This window comes from Monodon monoceros, unplaced genomic scaffold (assembly GCF_005190385.1).
Source record: "Monodon monoceros isolate NGI ecotype Baffin Bay Population unplaced genomic scaffold, NGI_Narwhal_1 Super_Scaffold_16, whole genome shotgun sequence".
Lineage (NCBI taxonomy): Eukaryota > Metazoa > Chordata > Mammalia > Artiodactyla > Monodontidae > Monodon > Monodon monoceros.
This window is the reverse complement of record NW_021703772.1, coordinates 55,002,697-55,023,235: the sequence shown is the minus strand read 5'-3', so window position 1 is coordinate 55,023,235 and position 20,539 is coordinate 55,002,697. Positions and strand designations below refer to the sequence as shown.

Genomic DNA, 20,539 nt, shown 5'->3' with positions numbered 1-20,539 from the left:
TCCAGCCTTCCCAAAGATATGTAAAGATAATGTGTAGCTATACAAATAGAGCTTTATTACAAGTCCCCTAGACTATATTGACAGCCAGGTGGCAGTCCTGAGCCCCTCCTGTAACATTCTGGAGCAGCCACTGGTAACACTATGAGTGGCTCAGACATGAGTCTTATTTAAAACTAAGCATGCCTTGTTACAAAACTGTTAATTTTACAACTCATACCCAGTATTGTTTTGTTAGGTTTCTGCTCTTCGATTCCATAATTAAGATTAAATTTTAGAGCTTGAAGACTCTCAGAAATCATTTTCCCAGCTCTCTCATGTTACATATGAAGGTTCTGAGGTGCACAGAGAGCAGGGCATCTGCCCAAGTTCCCAAGGGTGATGAGTGCAGGGCAGCCCAGATCTGTGTCCCTCTCCTGCTCATAGGTCTTCTATGGCTCTTTGCCTTCAAAGTGAAGGTAACTAGGATAACAAGTCTCTCGAAAAATCTGGTCCCACTTTCCTATCCATTGCTTGGGCTCCTTGTTGCCTCATAAACATTCTCTGTGGGAAATGGCTAAGAGTGGAATTAGACCCATTATGAGGCAGATTCAATCATCTAGGTGAAAGAAAATGGGGACTTGGAGTGGAGTTGTGGCAGTAGAGATGGAGAAAAATGGATGGACTTGAGATCTGTTTTAAAGACTGAATCAAAAGGACTTTCTGATAGATTGAGTATGGTGGGTGAATAAAGGAAGGAATCAAAGATGACAGCTAGGTTTCTGGCTTGGGTAACTGAGGATAAGGAAGATAAGATAGGGACAGGAGAATGTTGCAGGTCAAGGTGGTGAAGGACAGAGTGCTCTCAGTGTTTCAGATATGACAATCTATTTGAGAGATGGCATGGCATATGTGAGAGGAGGAACAACTCTTTCCTCCTTCTTTGGATTTCATGAGGAGAGATCTCCCTTAAGCTCGCCAGCCTTTGTACCGTCTCCTTGCTCCTCCCCAAGGAGGTAGGGTGAGTTACCTTATTAGGGTACTAGGGAGACTAATTGGGCATGCATCGCCAACCCCTTCTTCCTCTTAATCTTCTGCCCACAGGAAGCATGCCTCTGCTCTGTTCCTCAGTGCTGTACGTTTCAAAGGGATGGGCCTCTCTTGTGGGGAGGACTGTAGGCATCCAGCTTTTTCTATATCTGGGAGTGTAGGGCTATTTAATTTTGGAGGTATTATAAGCTCATACTCCAGCATCTGCTTAGTAAATTGTAAATGTGATATTTTGGTGTCCCATTTCTTCTTTTGTCTTATTTCTCATCTACGTCAGATCAGGGTAGGAAAGAGAGATGTTGTTTACTGGGTCTTCTCAAAGCCAAGAGTAGAAGAAACAGTGATAGAGGAATAGAGAATCCTAAGTCTAACACTTATGGCCATGTGGTCTCCGGAAAAGGCCTCAGTGCTTGTTTCCTAATCTAAAAAAGGGAGAAGATAACATGCACTCCCCACCTTCTCATCAGATTATTATGAAGACCACATGAGATAATCCTGAAAAAATACCAGGCTCAAATTAATATTCAAATATAGGAAACATTACTTTTAGTTCCAAATGCACTGAGTAAGGAACTTAAAGATGGAATTTCTGCAAAGAGAACACCAGACAATGGACAAATTAATATTTCTCTTATAATAATAATTATTATAGATATTATATATGTCTCCTTAGGCAAACAGTGGTTTATCAAAGGTGACAGGCATGGAGGAAAAGAAAGGAAAAAAAAGTAGTCTAATGCTCATTTAGTCCAATTTTCCTATTTCAAATATTGAAAAACTGCCCTGTTCTTTAGCTTTGTACATTTATACAGAATTTGAGAATTGGAAACACATTCTAATGAATGGCTTCCTTTATCAAGGATGGCAAAAAAATTTTCTTTCATAAAGCTGGAATGACAATTTAAAAAAAAACACTTCCACACACAAGCCAGGTATTACGTTCTGCTAGAAAGGAGGGAGCAAGATACAGATGTTAAGGTTCAATGTGGTTTTCAGTCAAGAGAAAACATCAACTCTAGGAAACAGAGTTACACAGCTTATAAAGTTTGGTGGACCTTCCCTGTGATGGATTGTCACAGAAGGGCAGCAGCAAGTCCTGTGGCTAAATTTTACAAATGATTAAGCAAGTTTCAGAGTGTTAGTACATTGGGGGAGAAGCAATATAATAACAGAGGTGATTAAATCCCACATGCTTCCTAGTGGATTCAGGAGGATGGAAAATATTTCTTTTCTGCCTACAAAAGGAAAAGGAAAAAAAGAAAAAAAAATACCCTGAAGAGGACATTCACCAGCAGGAACTTTAGGTTAACAGAGGCAAAACCTCAAATAATCAATCAGCCTGAGAACTGCTGGCATGGTAACTTCTGTGTCACTGTTGCTAAGAATTCCTGGTGGATACTAGGCTAAGAGAAATACCAAAGAAATAATATTTATCATTGTTCTCACTTTAATAAAAGCCTGGATATTGTATACCAAGTGTTTAAATACCAATTTCCCTGTCACTTGTTCTACTTAGAATGTACAATACTTCAGGGGCAAGGTCTTTTTCACATTGCAAGGCATTCACCTACAGGAACTAAATTACAACCATGGGCCACATGGGTTAACAGTTTGAAATGTAATTAAAATTTGTGTGTTTTAAAAGAAAGACAAATATTCCATGTACCCAATTTTAAAATTTAAAAGAGAGATACTAATCACGGGCCACATGGACGTAAAAAAGAAACTCAATTGTTTTCTGAGGTAGGTCTACAAGATTTTAAACTTTCATTTGGAAATTATAACTAAAACTTATTTTCATGTTATATCTGCTTTATGTTCAAGTCAGTAATATCATAGAAGGCAAGAAGAAGACATGGAAAAGAGAAGAAAGAATAAGGAAAAAGAGAGATAGCCAATTTGAAGGATGGCTGGGGGAGAATAGGATAGGGAGGGGGAAAAGAGAGGGAAATTTGGGAGGCACAAAGGGAAGCAGTTACAAAAAAGGAAGACAGGTGCGGAATATCAGAAAAGAGGAAATGGAAAGCATAAGACAAAGAAATGAGAGAGGAAAGGAAAAAAGAGGAAGACAGAGGAAAAGGAAAGAGGTTGGGGCAAGCCAGTGGTTCAGAAGATTCTGAACTATGTTAGGTAAATGCACTTGTTGACAGTATCATTCCATTGAACTTTGAAGTGGTAACAATTGTGATAACTGTCTGTGGGAATGTCATTTAACAGTTTAACACAATTGGTCACAGATGACTTTTGAAGAATTACATACTTCTCAAAGGACTGAATCCTTTCTAAGGTAATGATAGATAATGCAAATTAAAATATCTAGAGTCCAAAAAAGAATCTGACAATCTTGGAGGATGCTTCCTGGAAATAAGCACAGACTAGAGAAACATAAATATTAATACTTCTGGTTCTTGGGGGAGAAATGTAAATGCTGGTAGTGGTAGTGCATTGCTTTCATCAAAGGCTTGGTGCTGGGCTCTTTACATGCATGAATTTGGTTTAAATTACCACTCCAGAAATCAGAGAGCTCCCAGTCTGACCTTTTATACTCTCCCTAGCGAATCACCTGCCTTGCCTAAAAGACATCACTATTGCCATTTAAATAAACATATGAAAAGTAGACAATATCCTCTTTGTTCCAACGCTGCCATTATTAACTACATAATCACTATTTTCTCAAAGCCCTGAGACTGCTGTCATAGTTGGTATCCTTTTTCTCTTTCACTTATCCTCCCAACTCTGCTAATTCCTCTTTTTTACTGATAATAGATGAAATGCTTGGTTCCTTGTGCCTTCATCTCTCTAACTTTCAGAGCCTGGACCACTAGAGCCCTGTACCTGACACTTGACCTGGGAACCCAACCCTTCCCTCTGCTTAGGACAATGAAAGGACCCTTGGCCTATAAGTAGCCTAGTTCAGCATTATTAGCTAAACCCCTGGTCTTAATCTGACCTGTAACCTGGTACTAGTACCTAGGCCACTTGCCCTTGTGACCAAATTCTCAATTACATTCCTTTTTCTCACTTATTTACACAACAAGTATCTGTTGAGTACCCAACTACTACGAGCTAGGCATTGGGCCACACACGGGGTGCTACAAAGCTAAGAAAGTCATAGCATCTGCCCTCAAGGAGCTCACAGCTTAATGGAGAGAAAGACAGGTGAGCCAAAATTGAAATTACCAAAAATTGAATAAATAGCAAGCGTCATATGGGCAAAGTGCTACAGAAGTAAGTGGGAAAAAAACTTTCATGGGGAGTTTGCCATCCTCATTGTTTATTCTTAAAGTCAAAGTATAGATGCCACCCCAAAATGGCTTTATGCATGAGCATCCAGTGTAGTCACAGTGCCCCATGTTGAGAAGACCCCTTCCTGTCCCGCCACTTGAAGTTTAAGTTGAATTTGTTTTGTAGGTTAAGTCAGATGGAACATGCTCCAGGGGCTCACACACCATCCAGCTACCTGATGGTTTCTCAGCCTCCCACTCCCTGCCTCAGCCCCATGACCTCTACTTCCTCTATCCAGGGCTGCAACAGGGTCTGGCTGACGGGTGATGTGATGGGGGCGGGTGCCCACATTCTGATGTTGCTCTCCATTCCCAGTGAGGTCACGGGCATGGATACTGGGAAGGTCAAGAGCCCTGAAATGTCTCAGGGTGAAACAACGTGCTGGCTGTCCCCACCAGGCTGATAGCATCTCGGTACGCTCAGTAAGCAACTCTGCCGTGGCCTGTCACCCAACCATGATCCAGGGACAGAGAGCATGTTCTGGCACAGAGACTGCAATCTGGTGGCTGGCCTGGGGAGACTGACTTCCCTGATCTCTGCCAAGACCCCAATTTTGATTTTTCTCTGGGTCCCACAAATTATGTAGGCAGGTTTGGCCCCACTCCTTGACCTTTTAACCCTCAGACCTTTGAGCTTAGAGGCAACAACCTCTTAGCAAACTTCCTGCCTGCAGAGTCCTATTCTTGAATCCATTCTCAACAACGTCAAATAAAACAGCAAGAATCTTCTCCCCCTTTTCCAAAGCCCAGCTGATTTTCCCTCTCAAATCTTGTTGTAGGCAATTAATCATGTACATGAATCCCAGCCTGTGAAAACCAGGGGGATCCACTAGAGGAGACAGCTCCCCACTTGAAGGTCCTGCACTTTGAGCTACATGAATTAGTTAGATGGGATCTGAGGCTGGGAGCCACTTTGGGACAAGGCTACACTACATTTTCCAGCCTTCCTGCAGTTAGGTATGGCTACCTGCCTGAGTTCTAGAGTCTAGAAAATCAATGAAATGGGAGCAGAAAATGATATGTGCCATTTCCAGACCTGACCCACAAAGTCCTCCTGCTTCATTTGTCCATTTCTTTCTCCCCTCATCTGCTGAAAAAATGTTGATGCTGAGGGCAACCTTGGAAGCCCCATCTTGAAGGTGTGAAGACCTAGGAAGGAAAGAATCCCTTCTTGGAGGAGAGCTACCCATCAGTCAGGAAGACTTTGCTGAGCTTAGGAAGAGTGAGAAATAAGCTTCTGTTGTGTTACCACTGTGCGCCACCGCGCTTAGGAGGTGTATCTATTAAAGCAACTACAGTTACTCTATTAATTCATATGTGGAAATTTCAGAAAAATAAATAGAAAACACAAAAGAGAAGAGAAAAATAAGCCCACCACTCTGAGATCACCTCTATTAATGTTTTGGCTTATCACCTTACAGCCTTTCCGCAGGCGCTATTGCAATTACTTTTCACTGAGTCTTCAAAAGGTAACAAACAGAATGTTAAACTTTTCATATATAATTTTATTTAACTCTGAGAACAACCTTTTAAGATAGGAATCAATATTCCCACTTTAGGATTGCAGAAACTAACAACTGGAGAAGTGAAATATGATATAACTTTTAGGTGGTAGAACTGGGAATTGAATCCAGTCTGCCTGATTGTAAACTCAACCCCTTATCTCATGCTTTTGTTGTTACTGTTAAGAAAACTGGGGTGCTACTGTTTTCTAAATATGCTTTGCTCACTTAATAGTTTGTGAGCAATTTCCTCTGATTAAATATTCCATTTTATATGTATCATAGTCTATTTATCCAACCCTCTAGTTGGATGTTTGGGTTGATATGTTTACACTATTATAAATAAGACTGTGGTGAGTATTCATATAGACAAATCTTTGCACATACCCATAAAAATTTCCTTAGGGCGATCTGGAATTGCTACATCAAAAGTTGTAAATATTCCTAAGGCAGTACATGATTATCGCCAAATTGTTCTACATCAGCGGTTTCTAAAAAGGGGAGGAACTGCCCACAGAGGACAACTGACAGTGTCTGGAGACATTAATTGTCAGGACTGGCAGGCATCTAGTGAGCAGAGGCCAAGGATGCTGTTAAACATCCTTCTATGCACAGATCAACCCCCTTTCCCCCAACGAAGAATTATCCAGTCTAAAATGTCAATAGTGCCACTGTTGAGACACTTGAACTGACATAATGGTCCCATCAGTGTATGTTACTCTTGAGATGAAATAAAGGCTGTAATAAGGGCTCTTCTCTTCATTCAAATATAATTTAAAAAGAACCTACTATACGCCCTACATGCCAGATACTGTGGTAGGTGCACAGGTAGCAATCAAGGAGGAAGCTCATATCAACAGCCACAAGTAAAGAGAGGAGGTGACTTGGAAGTAAATTTTGGCTTCACTTGCTAGAGAGAAAGCACATCTATTTCATTTTATATTTTCATATCTTTCATATCATTTTCCATTAAATTATTTCCATATAATTCTGCATTAAATTATACAACCTCGCAAGGTTGCTACAAGAAGCAATTAATATTGTTATATTCCTATTGATACATACATGAATGCTTGATCCTGATTATTTTGAGGCAATATCTAAAGAATAAAATTGGCTGTTTCCATTTAGAGAAGAGCTAACACCTATCCTTCTCAAACTCTTCCAAAATATAGCAGAGGGAGGAACACTGCCAAACTCATTCCACGAGACCACCATCACTCTGACACCAAAACCAGACAAAGATGTCACAAAAAAAGAAAACTACAGGCCAATATCACTGATGAACATAGATGCAAAAATCCTCAACAAAATACTAGCCAACAAAATCCAACACATTAAAAGATCATACACCATGATCAAGTGGGGCTTTTCCCAGGAATGCAAGGATTCTTCAATATATGCAAACCAATCAATGGGATATACCATATTAACAAACTGAAGGAGAAAAACCATAAGATCATCTCAGCAGATGCAGAAAAAGCTTTTGACAAAATTCAACACCTATTTATGATAAAAACTCTCCAGAGTGTAGGCATAGAGGGAACCTACCTCAACATAATAAAGGCCCTATATGACAAACCCACAGCCAACATGGTTCTCAGTGGTCAAAAACTGAAACCATTTCCTCTAAGACCAGGAACAAGACATGGTTGCCCACTCTCACTGCTATTATTCAACATAGTTTTGGACGTTTTAGCTACAGCAATCAGAGAAGAAAAAGAAATAAAAGGAATCCAAATTGAAAAAAAAGAAGTAACAAAACTGTCATTGTTTGCAGATGACATGATACTATACATAGAGAATCCTAAAGATGCTACCAGAAAACTACTAGAGCTAATCAATGAATTTGGTAAAGTAGCAGGATATAAAATTAATGCACAGAAATCTCTTGCATTCCTATACACTAATGATGAAAAATCTGCAAGAGAAATTAAAGAAACACTCCCATTTACCATTGCAACAAAAAAAATAAAATACCTAGCAATAAACCTACCTAGGGAGACAAAAGACCTGTATGCAGAAAACTATAAGACACTGATGAAAGAAGTTAAAGATGATCCAAACAGATGGAGAGATATACCATATTCTTGGATTGGAAGAATCAACATTGTGAAAATGACTCTAATACCCAAAGCAATCTACAGATTCAATGCAATACCTACCAAACTACCAATGGCATTTTTCACAGAAGTAGAACAAAAAATTTCACAATTTGTATGGAAACAAAAAAGACCCTGAATCACCAAAGCAATCTTGAGAAAGAAACACGGAGCTGGAGCAATCAGGCTCCCTGACTTCCGACTATACTACAAAGCTACAGTAATCAAGACAGTATGGTACTGGCACAAAAATAGAAATATAGATCAATGCAACAGGAAAGAAAGCCCAGAGATAAACCCAGGCACGTATGGTCACCTTATCTTTGATAAAGGAGGCAAGAATATACAATGGAGAAAAGACAGCCTCTTCAATAAGTGGTGCTGAGAAAACTGGACAGCTACATGTAAAAGAATGAAATTAGAACACTCCCTAACATCATATACAAGAATAAACTCAAAATGGATTAAAGACCTAAATGTAAGGTCAGACACTATAAAGCTCTTAGAGGAAATCATAGGCAGAACACTCGATGACTTAAATCACAGCAACATCCTTTTTGACCCACCTCCTAGAGAAATGGAAATAAAAACAAAAATAAACAAATGGGACCTAATGAAACTTAAAAGCTTTTGCACAGCAAAGGAAACCATAAACAAGACGAAAAGACAACCCTCAGAATGGGAGAAAATATTTGCAAATGAAGCAACTGACAAAGGATTAATCTCCAAAATTTACAAGCAGCTCATGCAGCTCAAGATCAAAAAAAACCAAACAACCCAATCTAAAAATGGGCCAAAGACCTAAGCAGACATTTCTCCAAAGATGATATACAGAGTGCCCACAAACACATGAAAGGGTGCTCAACATCCCTAATCATTAGAGAAATTCAAATCTAAACTACAATGAGGTATCACCTCACAGCAGTATGAATGGCCATCATCAAAAAATTCACAAAATATAAATGCTCGATAGGGTGTGGAGAAAAGGAGCCCTCTTGCACTGTTCGTGGGAATGTAAATTGATACAGCCACTATGGAGAACAGTATTAGTTCTACAAATAGAACGATGATATGACCCAGCAATCCCACTACTGGGCATATACCCTGAGAAAAGCATAATTCAAAAAGAGTCATGTATCACATTGTTCATTGCAGCACTATTACAGTAGCCAGGACATGGAAGCAACCTAAGTGTCCATTGACAGATGAATGGATAAAGAAGATGTGGCACATATATACAATGGAATATTACTCAGCCATAAAAAGAAATGAAATTGAGTTATTTGTAGTGAGGTAGATGGACATAGAGTCTGTCATACAGAATGAAGTAAGTCAGAAAGAGAAAAACAAATACCGTATGCTAACACATATAAATGGAATCTAAAAAAAAAAAAAAGGTTCTGATAAACCTAGAGGCAGGACAGAAATAAAGATGCAGACGTAGAGAATGGACCTGAGGACACGGGGAGGGGGACGGGTAAGCTGGGACGAAATGAGAGAGCGGTCTTACATTTCTTACTTTACCCTTTTAAATATGCTTTCCAATTATCTCATTAGAATCAAATGATTAGATCCTTACAAAATACCATATGGGCTAGATGTGTCTGAACATATCATCCTTATGTTATAGCTGAAAAAACTAAGGCAGAATTGAGAATAGAGTCCAAGATTCCTGTTTCCAAGTCTAGAACATGTTCTCTTACACTCTGATGTCCTTTACAGTTTAACAAAGTGATTAGTGATCTAAGATTTTAATTCTCAAACAAATGGGCTTAATCAGGCATTGCAGGGAAGAGGTTCCATAAACTAGACCAATGTCACTTCTTCCCTGTAGGTGTCTTTGGCCCTCCTATAGGGTTTCTTCTGAGAAATAGGATGCCAGGAATAAACAAAACTATTTGGAGAGAATAAGACAGTCAAATACCACTACAGCATTTCTGAACTTGTTTTCGATAGATTTCAATCACTATGCTCTATAGACTGATGAAATTTAGTGTTCAGTGAAGGATATTACTACCCGACTTGGGCTTCCTATACTTACATCCCTGGTGAGTAAACTAATATCCCTGGTGACTCTGGATAGTCCCCATTTGTCTCTCCAGATGCACTTGCCACCTTTCACTGCCCTGTTCTGTGCCAGAAGGCTGACTCCTATGACCTACTGCACCAGGGCTCCCTTTGCCCTCTTGGCCTCAAGCAAGGCTGGGTTCAACCAATGAGTGGCGCTGGCAGGAGATAGAGGGTGTGAGGAGGGTAATGTTTCCCCGGCTCTCTCTCGTCCAGGTCATGGTTTGCCAGTGTCTGAGTTCCTCTCTCCCAGGGCCACAGCTCTGGCTCTCCCACTGCTGTAACTCTCTCTCAGAACCTCTGAGAGAGAGGCTCTGGTAGTTGCACTCTCCTCTTCAGATCTAGGAGTGGCAGTTAATTTCTACATAGCAAGACTAGCTATACTGTTTACCCTTAAATACCTTATTATTTCTTCTGGGAGGTGGGCTGAGGACGAGGTGTAGCCAACAGCCAAATCTGATTACTATAAGGATCAGAAAGGATAGAGATGCTCTCACTTGGACATGCTCAATGCATATCTAATAACTACATCTTGGAAAGAGTAGGATGTAAAGGCAACCATCTCAGAAGTTAAAAGTTTTATGAGACTTTTTGGGTGTATATGAAACATAAGATATGTAATCAATAAACCTGAAAATTCAATTTTCCTGAAAGGTTGGTCAATATAATAATAGGACTTCATAAGCCCATTATAAATAAGTATAAGGTTGGTCAATATAATCTCCCATATCTGAAAATATTTTCAAAGAAAAAATCCTAACATCTTCAAGGCCTAATGCTGGAAGGGGTTTTACCTTCAGTAAGTTATACTGTATGAATGAAGCAGTCATGAGAAAACTAGAAATTTTAGTTAGCTGGAACAGTCATGCTTCATCCAATGCTTTTGCCTAGAAGAAGCTGGCAGTGGGCTGTTGCTAGTTGTTACCATTTGGTCAGCGACAGCCTACTTCCTCTATAATATGGTCTCCACATGAAATGGAGTAAAAGAAAAAAACAAACAGGAAAACAATGGAAGGGATGAGGAGATGAGGGTCCAGCAATTAACATAAAGATCAATTAATGCAGGGCTTCCCTGGTGGCACAGTGGTTGAGAATCCGCCTGCCAATGCAGGGTACGCGGGTTTGAGCCCTGGTCTGGGAAGATCCCACATGCCGTGGAGCAACTAAGCCCGTGCGCTACAACTACTGAAGCCTGCGCATCTAGAGCCCGTGCTCCGCAACAAGAGAAGCCACCACAATGAGAAGCCTGCGCACTGCAACAAAGAGTAGTCCCCGCTCACCACAACAAGAGAAAGCCAGCGTGCAGCAACAAAGACCCAACGCAGCCAAAAATAAATAAATAAAATAAATTTTTAAAAGAAAGATCAATTAATGCAGAAAAGCAGTTCAGATAATTCACCAGTTATCCGGGCTTTATAAGTTCTATTTTTAAAAATTTATAAAATAACGTCCAAATAATTAAAAGATGTGTTCATGAAATGAATTTCCTGGTTTAACTGTCTATATTAGCTGAACAATATTAGCTATATTGGCTGAATAGGCTGAAATTTCTGCTTAGAGGTGGTTGAACTGACCACATAAGGAGGTATCAGTGGTAATTTTACTCAATTGAATAGAAAACCTTGCATTAAGCCCTATAGTGCAGTGAAAAATGAGAAGTCATGACCTTGAGTTCACAGTCAAGTAGTCATTTATATACCCAAATACTTATAATATTAAGAAAATAGAAAGGAGTATATTTAAAGCATTACAGAAGTTCAAAAGAGGGAGAGATTATATCCAGTTTACGTGGGATGTGGCGAGGATCACCAAGAGTTTCATGAAGATGGGCTTTAAGGGATGAGAGGATTTAAACTGGCGGAGAAAAGGAGAAAGCAAAGGGACAGACCTGAATGTACACCCAACAGTTAATGGTCAGCAGAGGTCACAACAAGAGTGGCCAGGCATGAAGGTTCTGCAATCCGAAGACCTCAGCTTGAATCCCAGCTCCCTCACTTACCAGCTGAGTGACTTTGAGCAAATTACTTAACCTCCCAAGCCTTAGTTTCTCCTTCTGTAAAATGGGGGTGGGAATAAGCTACCTATGGGGACTGTTGAGAGGATTAAAAGAGGCAATGCTTGCTGAAGAGCTAATTCCAGGCTCGTAGTTAGTGCTCCATAAATAGAGTTATTGTTAATCAACAGTGGAGCTTCCACTTCCCTTCTATCATGTTTACATTTTTTAAAACTTGATACCCTAAAGAGGTATCTCAAAGGTTCCTCATTTTTTTCACTCAGGTGAAAAAGATCTTTTGAATTAAACTTGCAACAGCCTAAAGCTATGTTTTAGGAAAGAAAACAGAATTTATCATTAATATGTGAAACCACTGTTCAGCCGCTGAAACAACCAATTAATAAGAAACTCTTGGAATTATAGAAAATACACATTTTTTATGCCAGGAAAACATCTTTACTATTTTAATCCTAAAAATAAATAAATAAACAAATAAATTTAGCCTGAATGCCTGTGAATGATCGGAAACCAAAGTTTCTCCTAAAATATTAGAAATCCAACCCACTCTTTTATGACTAAACTGTTTCTGTGATTCAAATTCCACTTTCCAAAAGAATGTGGTTAAATGCAAACTACCCTTAAAATAAGTGACTAAAGTAGCAAGTAGTGGACCTCAAGGATCTTGTTGACTTTCCATAAAACAACTCAAAGCTATTTCAGAGGAAAGCTTCATATGACTCTTCAACACTATACGAAACATGAAACACTAACTTCCAAATTAAGCCAGTCATGTAAATAAATGGGTGACCCAAACCTCAGGAACCAAAATAAATTGGTCAGATTAGTAAACATTTAGATTATGGGCTGGGAAAAAATTAAGTTAACCTTAAATTACCTCCCCATGATTCTGTAGGAACTGTACTTTTCTATAATCTATCCCCATGTTCAAAGCAGCAAATGCAATTTGTCACTGTGTTTCTTATGATCATGTGTCTGTCAGGAAGACGGGCTGAAACAGCAAATGTTTCCTGCTTCAAACACAAAATCAATTCAGGTTCTGGACTAGTGAACATGGTTGTGGGCTTGAGGGAATTTTTAAAACACTATGTGCAAAGTTGAAATGAGATTTCATGAAACTCCTTTGTAATTCTAGTGTTGGAGTGGAAGCAACATCTGCCTTTTAAGCAAATCTCAGCAATTCAATCACAGGACTATAGACCCATGTCGGTCATCGCTGGCTTATCAGGGAATAAGCATATTCACCACTGAATCTTCTAAATACATGAAATTAATCCCTTCTGAGACCAAACACTTTTAAATATATTTATTTCAATGGAAATCATTCTAAAATAAAATTAAAAATGAAGTTCAGTGAAAATAAGTTATTAAATATCATTACATTAATATTTTATATATAATAGCAGTATAGCACAATGCATTCTTTTTTATATATAACTTTATTTATTTTGGCTGCATTGGGTCTTCGTTGCAGTGTGTGGGCACGGGCTCCAGGCACATGGGCTCAGTAGTTGTGGCTCGCGGCCTCCAGAGCACAGGCCCAGCAGTTGTGGCTCATGTGGCTCAACAGAGTAGTTGCTCTGTGGCATGTGGGATCCTCCCGGACCAGGGATCAAACCCATGTCCCCTGCATTGGCAGGTGGATTCTTAACCACTGCACCACCAGGGAAGTCCCAGTGCAATGCATTCTTAAATATAACTCCCAGTATAATTTTTTGTTTGGTTTTTCATCTCTTCTCTTCAAGGAGAAGCAATCAGCTTTCCTTTCTTATATCATGAGAAGGCAGAGCAAGATCTGAATGAACAAAGATGGAGAAAGAGGAGTCCTGGCAGAAAGGATGAAAAACACAGAAATAGAAAAGCACTATCCAGCCACTGAAAATGGCACGGAATTTAATTAGAATGGAGCTGAGGCCATGCGAAAGCAGTAGATACTAGGCTGGAATAAAATTGATCTTTTCCACCTAAGACTCACTATGACTCAGAATCAGGGCCGGCTTCTTGGGCATGTGACCAGGGCAGTTGCACAGGCGCTCCCTGCTTGAGGTTTAATGCTGTGCTGTGTGAAATTCTCAATAATTTTATCTTTGAACTTGTGCTTTGTAAATGAAGTCCAACAGAACAATAGTGTATGAGTCCAGAGCTTGGAGCCTTGGCTCACACTCAGTCTCCCCTCCCACTGCCTGCCCAGGACTGGTTCTTGGCCACGGATTCCTGCTCCCTGGTACCCCGGGCCCCACCCAGCCTACCCCCTTGTCAGCCCTTCCCTGAGACCAGGAGCCACAAGCAGGTCAAAACTGTTGAGAGTGAGGCCCAACTGATCTGCCATTGCCCTCTGCTCCTGGCTGGGGCCTGGGTGGGAGTGGGGGGAGGGTCAGGCGCATGCCCCATGCCGTCATGAAGAGGAGCAAGGCTGTGGTCAGTCCCACCCAGAGCTGGCAGCACTATGGCACATTCAGCAGGCAACTCAGCAAGGGCCTCTCACTCACACCCAATCCAGGTACTGAGAATTTCTCAGCATGGAGGTTAAAATCACTTGGGAGTCACACATCTGCTGTGGGTTGGAGAAGCAGACCCTTGGGAAGGGAAAATTGACTTCACCTCCAGCCAGGCTCCTGCTTAATCATTTTTCACTGAGCTCCACAAATTATGTAGCTGGCTCTACTCAGAATCTCTACTCATCCAAAATAGGAAGAACTATTTTTAACGATGTCTTTACCCTTCTCCATATTTCTCAGGTGTAGAATCTCTGAGTCATCACTGACTTCCCTCCCTCCTTGCCCAAATTCACACCTGCAGGACAACCCCATCTGTCCTCTGCTATCTATTCTTACTGTTCGTGCTTTAGTTCAGTAGTTCATCTGGCTCCACCAGTCCATCATAATAGAGTCCTAATTATTTTCACAGCTTTGAGTCTCCCCTTGTTCAATCCATTTAGCCACTGCCACCAGGTTACCCAAAACCCCACTCTGACCATGCTAAAAGGTTCTCAAGGGCTCCCTGTGGCTTACTGTTAGTGAAGCTCGAATTCTTTAGTCAGGTACTCAAGGTTCTTTCTTCTTTTGCCCGCATCCTATTTTTGCATACCCATTCTATAGCATATGCAATACTTTGGCCAAATTAAACCACTCACTATCCCCTATACATATTTTGGGTTGCTCATTATTGTGTTTCTGCTAAAGCCATTTTGCTGTACCTGGATGCCTTCCCCTACTCCACAGCTATCTCCAACAGTGAAACCTAACTCTCTTCCCAGCTTGACTGACACCTCCTCCATGAAGTCTTCTATAATGATCCAAGTCACAATGTGACTCCATTTTCCTCTGTGACTAATGCCATTTAGTTTGTGTCATTTATTTTTCAATTTATCAATAGTACAGCTTGACATTAGTTGTTTGTGAACAGTACAAAACCTTGTACTTGGAAGAACTTGGAAGTACCTAGAAGGCAAGAAGCATGTCCTCTTAGTTTTGTACACCCATAGGGCCCCTAACCGGGGCTTAGGTATAATGGGCACTCAGTGTATAGTGTATGTTTGTTGGAAATGATGAATAAATGAATCTGTTGTGCAAATAGATCAGGCTTTCTGAAAGCCTGGCACACCTACATAACCCTTCTGCGTCATCCCCTTTCCTCCTCTCAGCTCACCTAACAAAACATCCTGGCTGCTTTTCAAACCAAAAGCCCATCAAACACCTGTATCATCATTATCGACGCTAACAAAAATATCATCTCACACTTTTTATTAATGTTTAAAGTTCTGTATTCTGAATGCTTAGAATAACCTCAAAGAGAACACCTGTTACTTGAGTGCTCTTATTTTCAACCTCTTGAGGGCTATTTTTTCATTACTATATTAAAGTGGGTTGTTTAATAACTTATAACAGGGAAAAAAGGTAGATTGCAGTCACTATGATACTGGATACGTAGAATAAATTTTTTTTCACTTGCAATTCTTTATTTGTCTCCTAATTTCAAGTCTGATTTTTAGGACTAATTGAGGAAAGTGAAGAAAAATAATGAAATAAACTGTGAAGTTTTTTTGCTGTCAAAGCTTTTATTCGACTTTAGTAGTTCATTAGTCTACTCTTGACTTCGGGATGCCATGTTTATTATAATTTTGTAAGTGTTTTCAATGCCTTTCTCTCACCCATATTCTGAACCTCTAAGAGGATCATCAATCTTATTTATCAAATAATTAAATTTTTAAACTCCATGTGATAAGTTCTTCAAAGTTCATCTCCTGAAGAAAAAAAAGCACACTAGTTGATTTTGAGCAAGAAACACCTTAAAAATATAGTAGTTAATAAAGAATCAGGGAGGATGGTTATATTTTTACATGGAAGCTTCAAGATGTTTATGTATACTCTCAGAATTACAACAATATTGTGATAAAAGAACATCCATTTGGAAGGTTGTCAATTTTCATTAAGAGAAATCTATAACAGCAGGAAATGGAGAGGAGAAGAGAAAACACTAGAACTTGGGAAGGATGCAACATTAATACAACTCTATAAAAAGTTTTATATTGCATGAGTTCTAAAAGGAACAAAATGTAGAACTTTTGATAGGATAGTATATGGTCAAGTATTATCAATCACATTTAGAGGAATCTTAAGCAGAAGGTGGAAGAGTAGCTATTTCTATATTCCTTGAATGTAAAGTTGGTTCTAAAATATTTAACTTAAGGGTGGAGTATTGCTTAGGGAAAGAGAAGGCTGGTCACGATGTGCTGAGTTCATATCTCAGCCCCAGATAAGGAGAAAAAAAATGGAAAATTAGACAAAGAGAAAGAAAAAGAATACTAGCAAACTAGATATCACCATGGTCATCATAAACTGTTACCATTTCTTGAATAATTAAAGTGTGCCAGGTACTGTTTTGGGGGCTTTAATGCAATATCTCATTTTATTTTCAAAACAATAATCTTGACCACAGAGGTGTTATTATTCCAATTTTGCATATGAGTAAATTGAGACTCAGAGATCAAGAAATTCTCCCAGGGTCACAGTAATGGTGACAGGTGTACCATAATAAAGAAAAAAAAGTAATTTTATTGAAGAAAAGTAGTGAAGTAAAAATGAAGAAAAACACACCAGGTTAAAAATACAGACATATATGGTAGAAGATAATGGAGAAAGAAAAGAGAAACTTTCTAAGCAGATCAAAATGAAGACAAAGAGTGAACCAAGATCTTCAACTCTATAACACACTTCCCCTCCCTGCCTTTTGCCAGTCCTCCCAACAACCTAGTCTTTACAGCCATCATTACTACCCTGGGGGGATAAAAGAAGAACTCTCCATTCCCAAAGTCAGCTCCCAAATATTAAAAGGCAACTTTCCTTTACCCTCTGTCTTCAGAGTAGAGTAGGGCCCTGAAGAAACATCAATAGCTGAAAACCTGATTTTCTATGCCTGTGGTAACACCTCTAGCCGCAATTCTAGGAAGCAGGAAGACAAGTTAACTGCTGAGGAAGCTGAGAATTATGTTCTTGAAGAAAAGACCGTATATGAACAGTATTAAATAAAAGTTAGGAGCTGACAGAGGGGAATAAGAAACAAAAGCTATAGAAATGGAGAAAATCAGTTGGGGAAGAATAAGAAAAGTAAGGGCAATAAAGAGAAAAGAGTGCAATTCTGGGCTGTAACAAGCCATTCTACTAGGAAGGGATTTTTTTTAGCCCAAGCACACAATAAGGATGTGGAAATAATGAGAAAGAAAAGAATTTGTGATTGTTCAACTTTTTAAAGAATCTTCAACATATCAATTATTAAATGCTTTTATTTCTTCCCATGGCTTTCTAGGGTTATACAGAAATAGACACTTATTAAAGATCACTCACTGCTTGCTTGTCCTAAACCTATCAAAGTCTTTAAGAAGGATACAGTGAATAATGCATGTAATAAATAAAAAAGTAAATAAAATGGTATTTTGATAGGCATTCCTTAATATTAAAGCGTTATATTGATAGACATCTCACAAAAACATGAAACTTGGTTTCAGTACAAGCTCGTCAATTTTCTACATAATATTGCCAACTTTCAGATGAAATAGAGAAAATTTTACCTTTAGTGTCCTTCCCACCACTTTTGCTATTCTGAGCAACAGCAACAAACTCTAGAGAAACATGCAGCTTTATTAGACAACTGGAAGAAGAGCTCATCAAATGACTACAAAACTTGCATGACCAAGAATAAGAACTTTCCACTATTATGAACACCAAAGAAGTCCCATAGAAAGTGGCATCCAGTTTCATTACGCTCAGTGAATAGATACTGAAGAAATTAGAACAGACTGGCTTTCAGATTCGGGATCTAATAGCAAGTTCAAATCACTGTGAAAATTAAAGGCAGACGACAGCATGTTGGGTTTCCTTTTCCCCCTGAAACTAGCATGTTCACCCTGCTCATTGCCTTTGGAATTGCTAGAAAATTATCCATTTTTTGTTTCACAAACTAAAAACCTACTTGCTCAGTCCTGTCAAAAGCTGACTGCAGATAATGCTGGATTCAAGCCTAAATAACCCCTCAATTTGTCCAGCCTCTCTCAGCTCAACAACAGAAACAGTTAAAATAGATGCTAAAAAGGCATAAATGGCTCAGAGGCCCATTCTCCCCCTGACTTTCCTCCTCTTTTCCTCGTCTTCCTTACCTTGGAACTTGTGATCTCTCCCCAATCTTGAATGAGAATGAAATGCATTACGGTCCCAAAATGACATCAGAGACACCAACATGCCCATTTTCTTCAGACTAACACTGGAATTCTGGAGTAGACATCTTTTTCTAGCACCTAACAAATGCATTCTAAAACCATTCTGTGATATTCTTAAAGACAAGGTATCTTGACAGAGAAACACGAGGTATTATTGAGTACAAAACGTAGCCCCTGTGATATATGAATATTCCACAAGCCACTGTGTGTTAGGAAAAGACCATTAGATCAAAGATAGTATAGTAACATTCTAACTAGTCTAAACTCAGAAGGAATTTAAATAGCAAAATTCATATTGTAAAGAGTCTATATTAATGTGTTCTGGATGCCAAAGGGTAACAGAAGGTTTGGTTCCCAGACCAATGGGGCTCTGGAAGGGGACAATGCAAAGTCCTACCTGGTAGGCATCAGGAATGTTGACCGTCTCTCCATGCTCCCCGACATAGCCAATGATGCCTTTGCCCCAGGGGACCTGCACCTCATTTGAGTTTTCTGTGCAGCTGCAGGGCAGCAGTGGGGTTCCTGCATGCACGTCAAAGAATTTGGAGACCAAGCTCTTCTTGCCAGCAGCTGCCCCTTCCACCAGGAAGAGAGAGCAGCGGTCAGCGTCCACCATGAGACAGACAAAGATGAGGATCTTGTAGCTCAGACTGGTAAGGTCAAGGTCATTGGAGATATCCTTGACCAGTTCCAGGAAGAACTGACGCTCATTATGCTTTTTGAGGTGGCACTTGTAGTCCATGGCGGTAGGGGGATACTGAGGCACATTCACCCGCGATTCCAGCAGTGCACTGAGAATGTGAGCAGTGGTGGGGGGCAGGGAGCTGGCCTTCCGGAGAAGTGCCCTCCGCCGCACACTGCTCAGGGGCTCCTGGGCCCGGGAGGTCACTTGTTCATCGTAGGTCCTGTTCACGTGGATGGCCTTGGAGCGGGCAAAACTCTTCCTTAGCTCTTTCTGAGAAGCTCTCCGCTGCAGGCTCCCATCGCTGCGGCTGCCACTGGCCCAGCTGGGATTCAGGGGAACCCCACCTGAGTCCCCACCACCCGGAGTGTGCTGGCTGCTAGCAGAGACATTTGTTCCGGTGCCATCACCAACGCTGCTGCTACTACCTCTGCCACCGCCGTGAGCCACGCCGCTTGTGCCAGCCACTAAAGCCCCCTGACTTTGACTGTGTCTCTGCAGCCACTTCTCCACCATCTCCTGCTTTCCCTTCCGCATCAAGTAATCTTCAAACAACTCTGGGTGCCTGTCCAGGAAAGTTTCCACCTCCCCAAAGTCCAGGCGGGAGGCTGTCATGGTCCCAGACACAGCTTTCTCTGCCTCTCTACACTTGGACCAAATGTTTCCCTGCCCCAGCCGTCTAACCGGCCCTGCACATGACACCCCACCGGTATTCCCAGCTCCGGGCCGAGATTCTGCGGAGCAGTAGGAATCCTAAGGGGCTGGGAAGCGCCCCTCCATTCGGGCTCAGCGGCTGGCACGAACCCCACCCCCGGTCCTTTTACTTCTGCGTCGCACAGGTGCCCCCACAGAGCTGCTGCCGCTCGTTCTGAAAACCCCGAGCCACCGCTGCTCTTGCTCTGGCTGCCGCCGCCGCCGCCACCGCTGTCGCTGTAACAGGATGAGTGGACCACTGTGAAAGGGAGGTAGGGCAGGACACGCCCCTGAGTGAGGCACGGATCCCGGAGAGAGGAGGAGAGAGGTGGGAGGAGGGAGACGCGAGCGCCAGACCAGCCGAAGTCCGCGGCCAGGATGCCAGGCGGTTCCTGGAAGAGTCTCTGGACTGCCGGCCGGAATCGGCGCCTGGGAACACGGCCGACTCCTGATCGGAACA

General features: G+C 40.8%; 1 protein-coding gene across 1 annotated transcript in view; it reads right to left on the bottom strand.

Moving 5' to 3' along the window:
- Positions 1-20,302, bottom strand: part of PDE11A (phosphodiesterase 11A) — a 415,741-nt gene extending 395,439 nt beyond the window's left edge. The window contains exon 1 of the mRNA XM_029225505.1: positions 19,102-20,302. Coding sequence (XP_029081338.1) covers positions 19,102-20,001 — 900 coding nt within the window. The 5' untranslated portion in view covers positions 20,002-20,302. The remainder of the gene's footprint in view (positions 1-19,101) is intronic.
- Between the last annotated feature and the right edge of the window lie 237 nt (positions 20,303-20,539).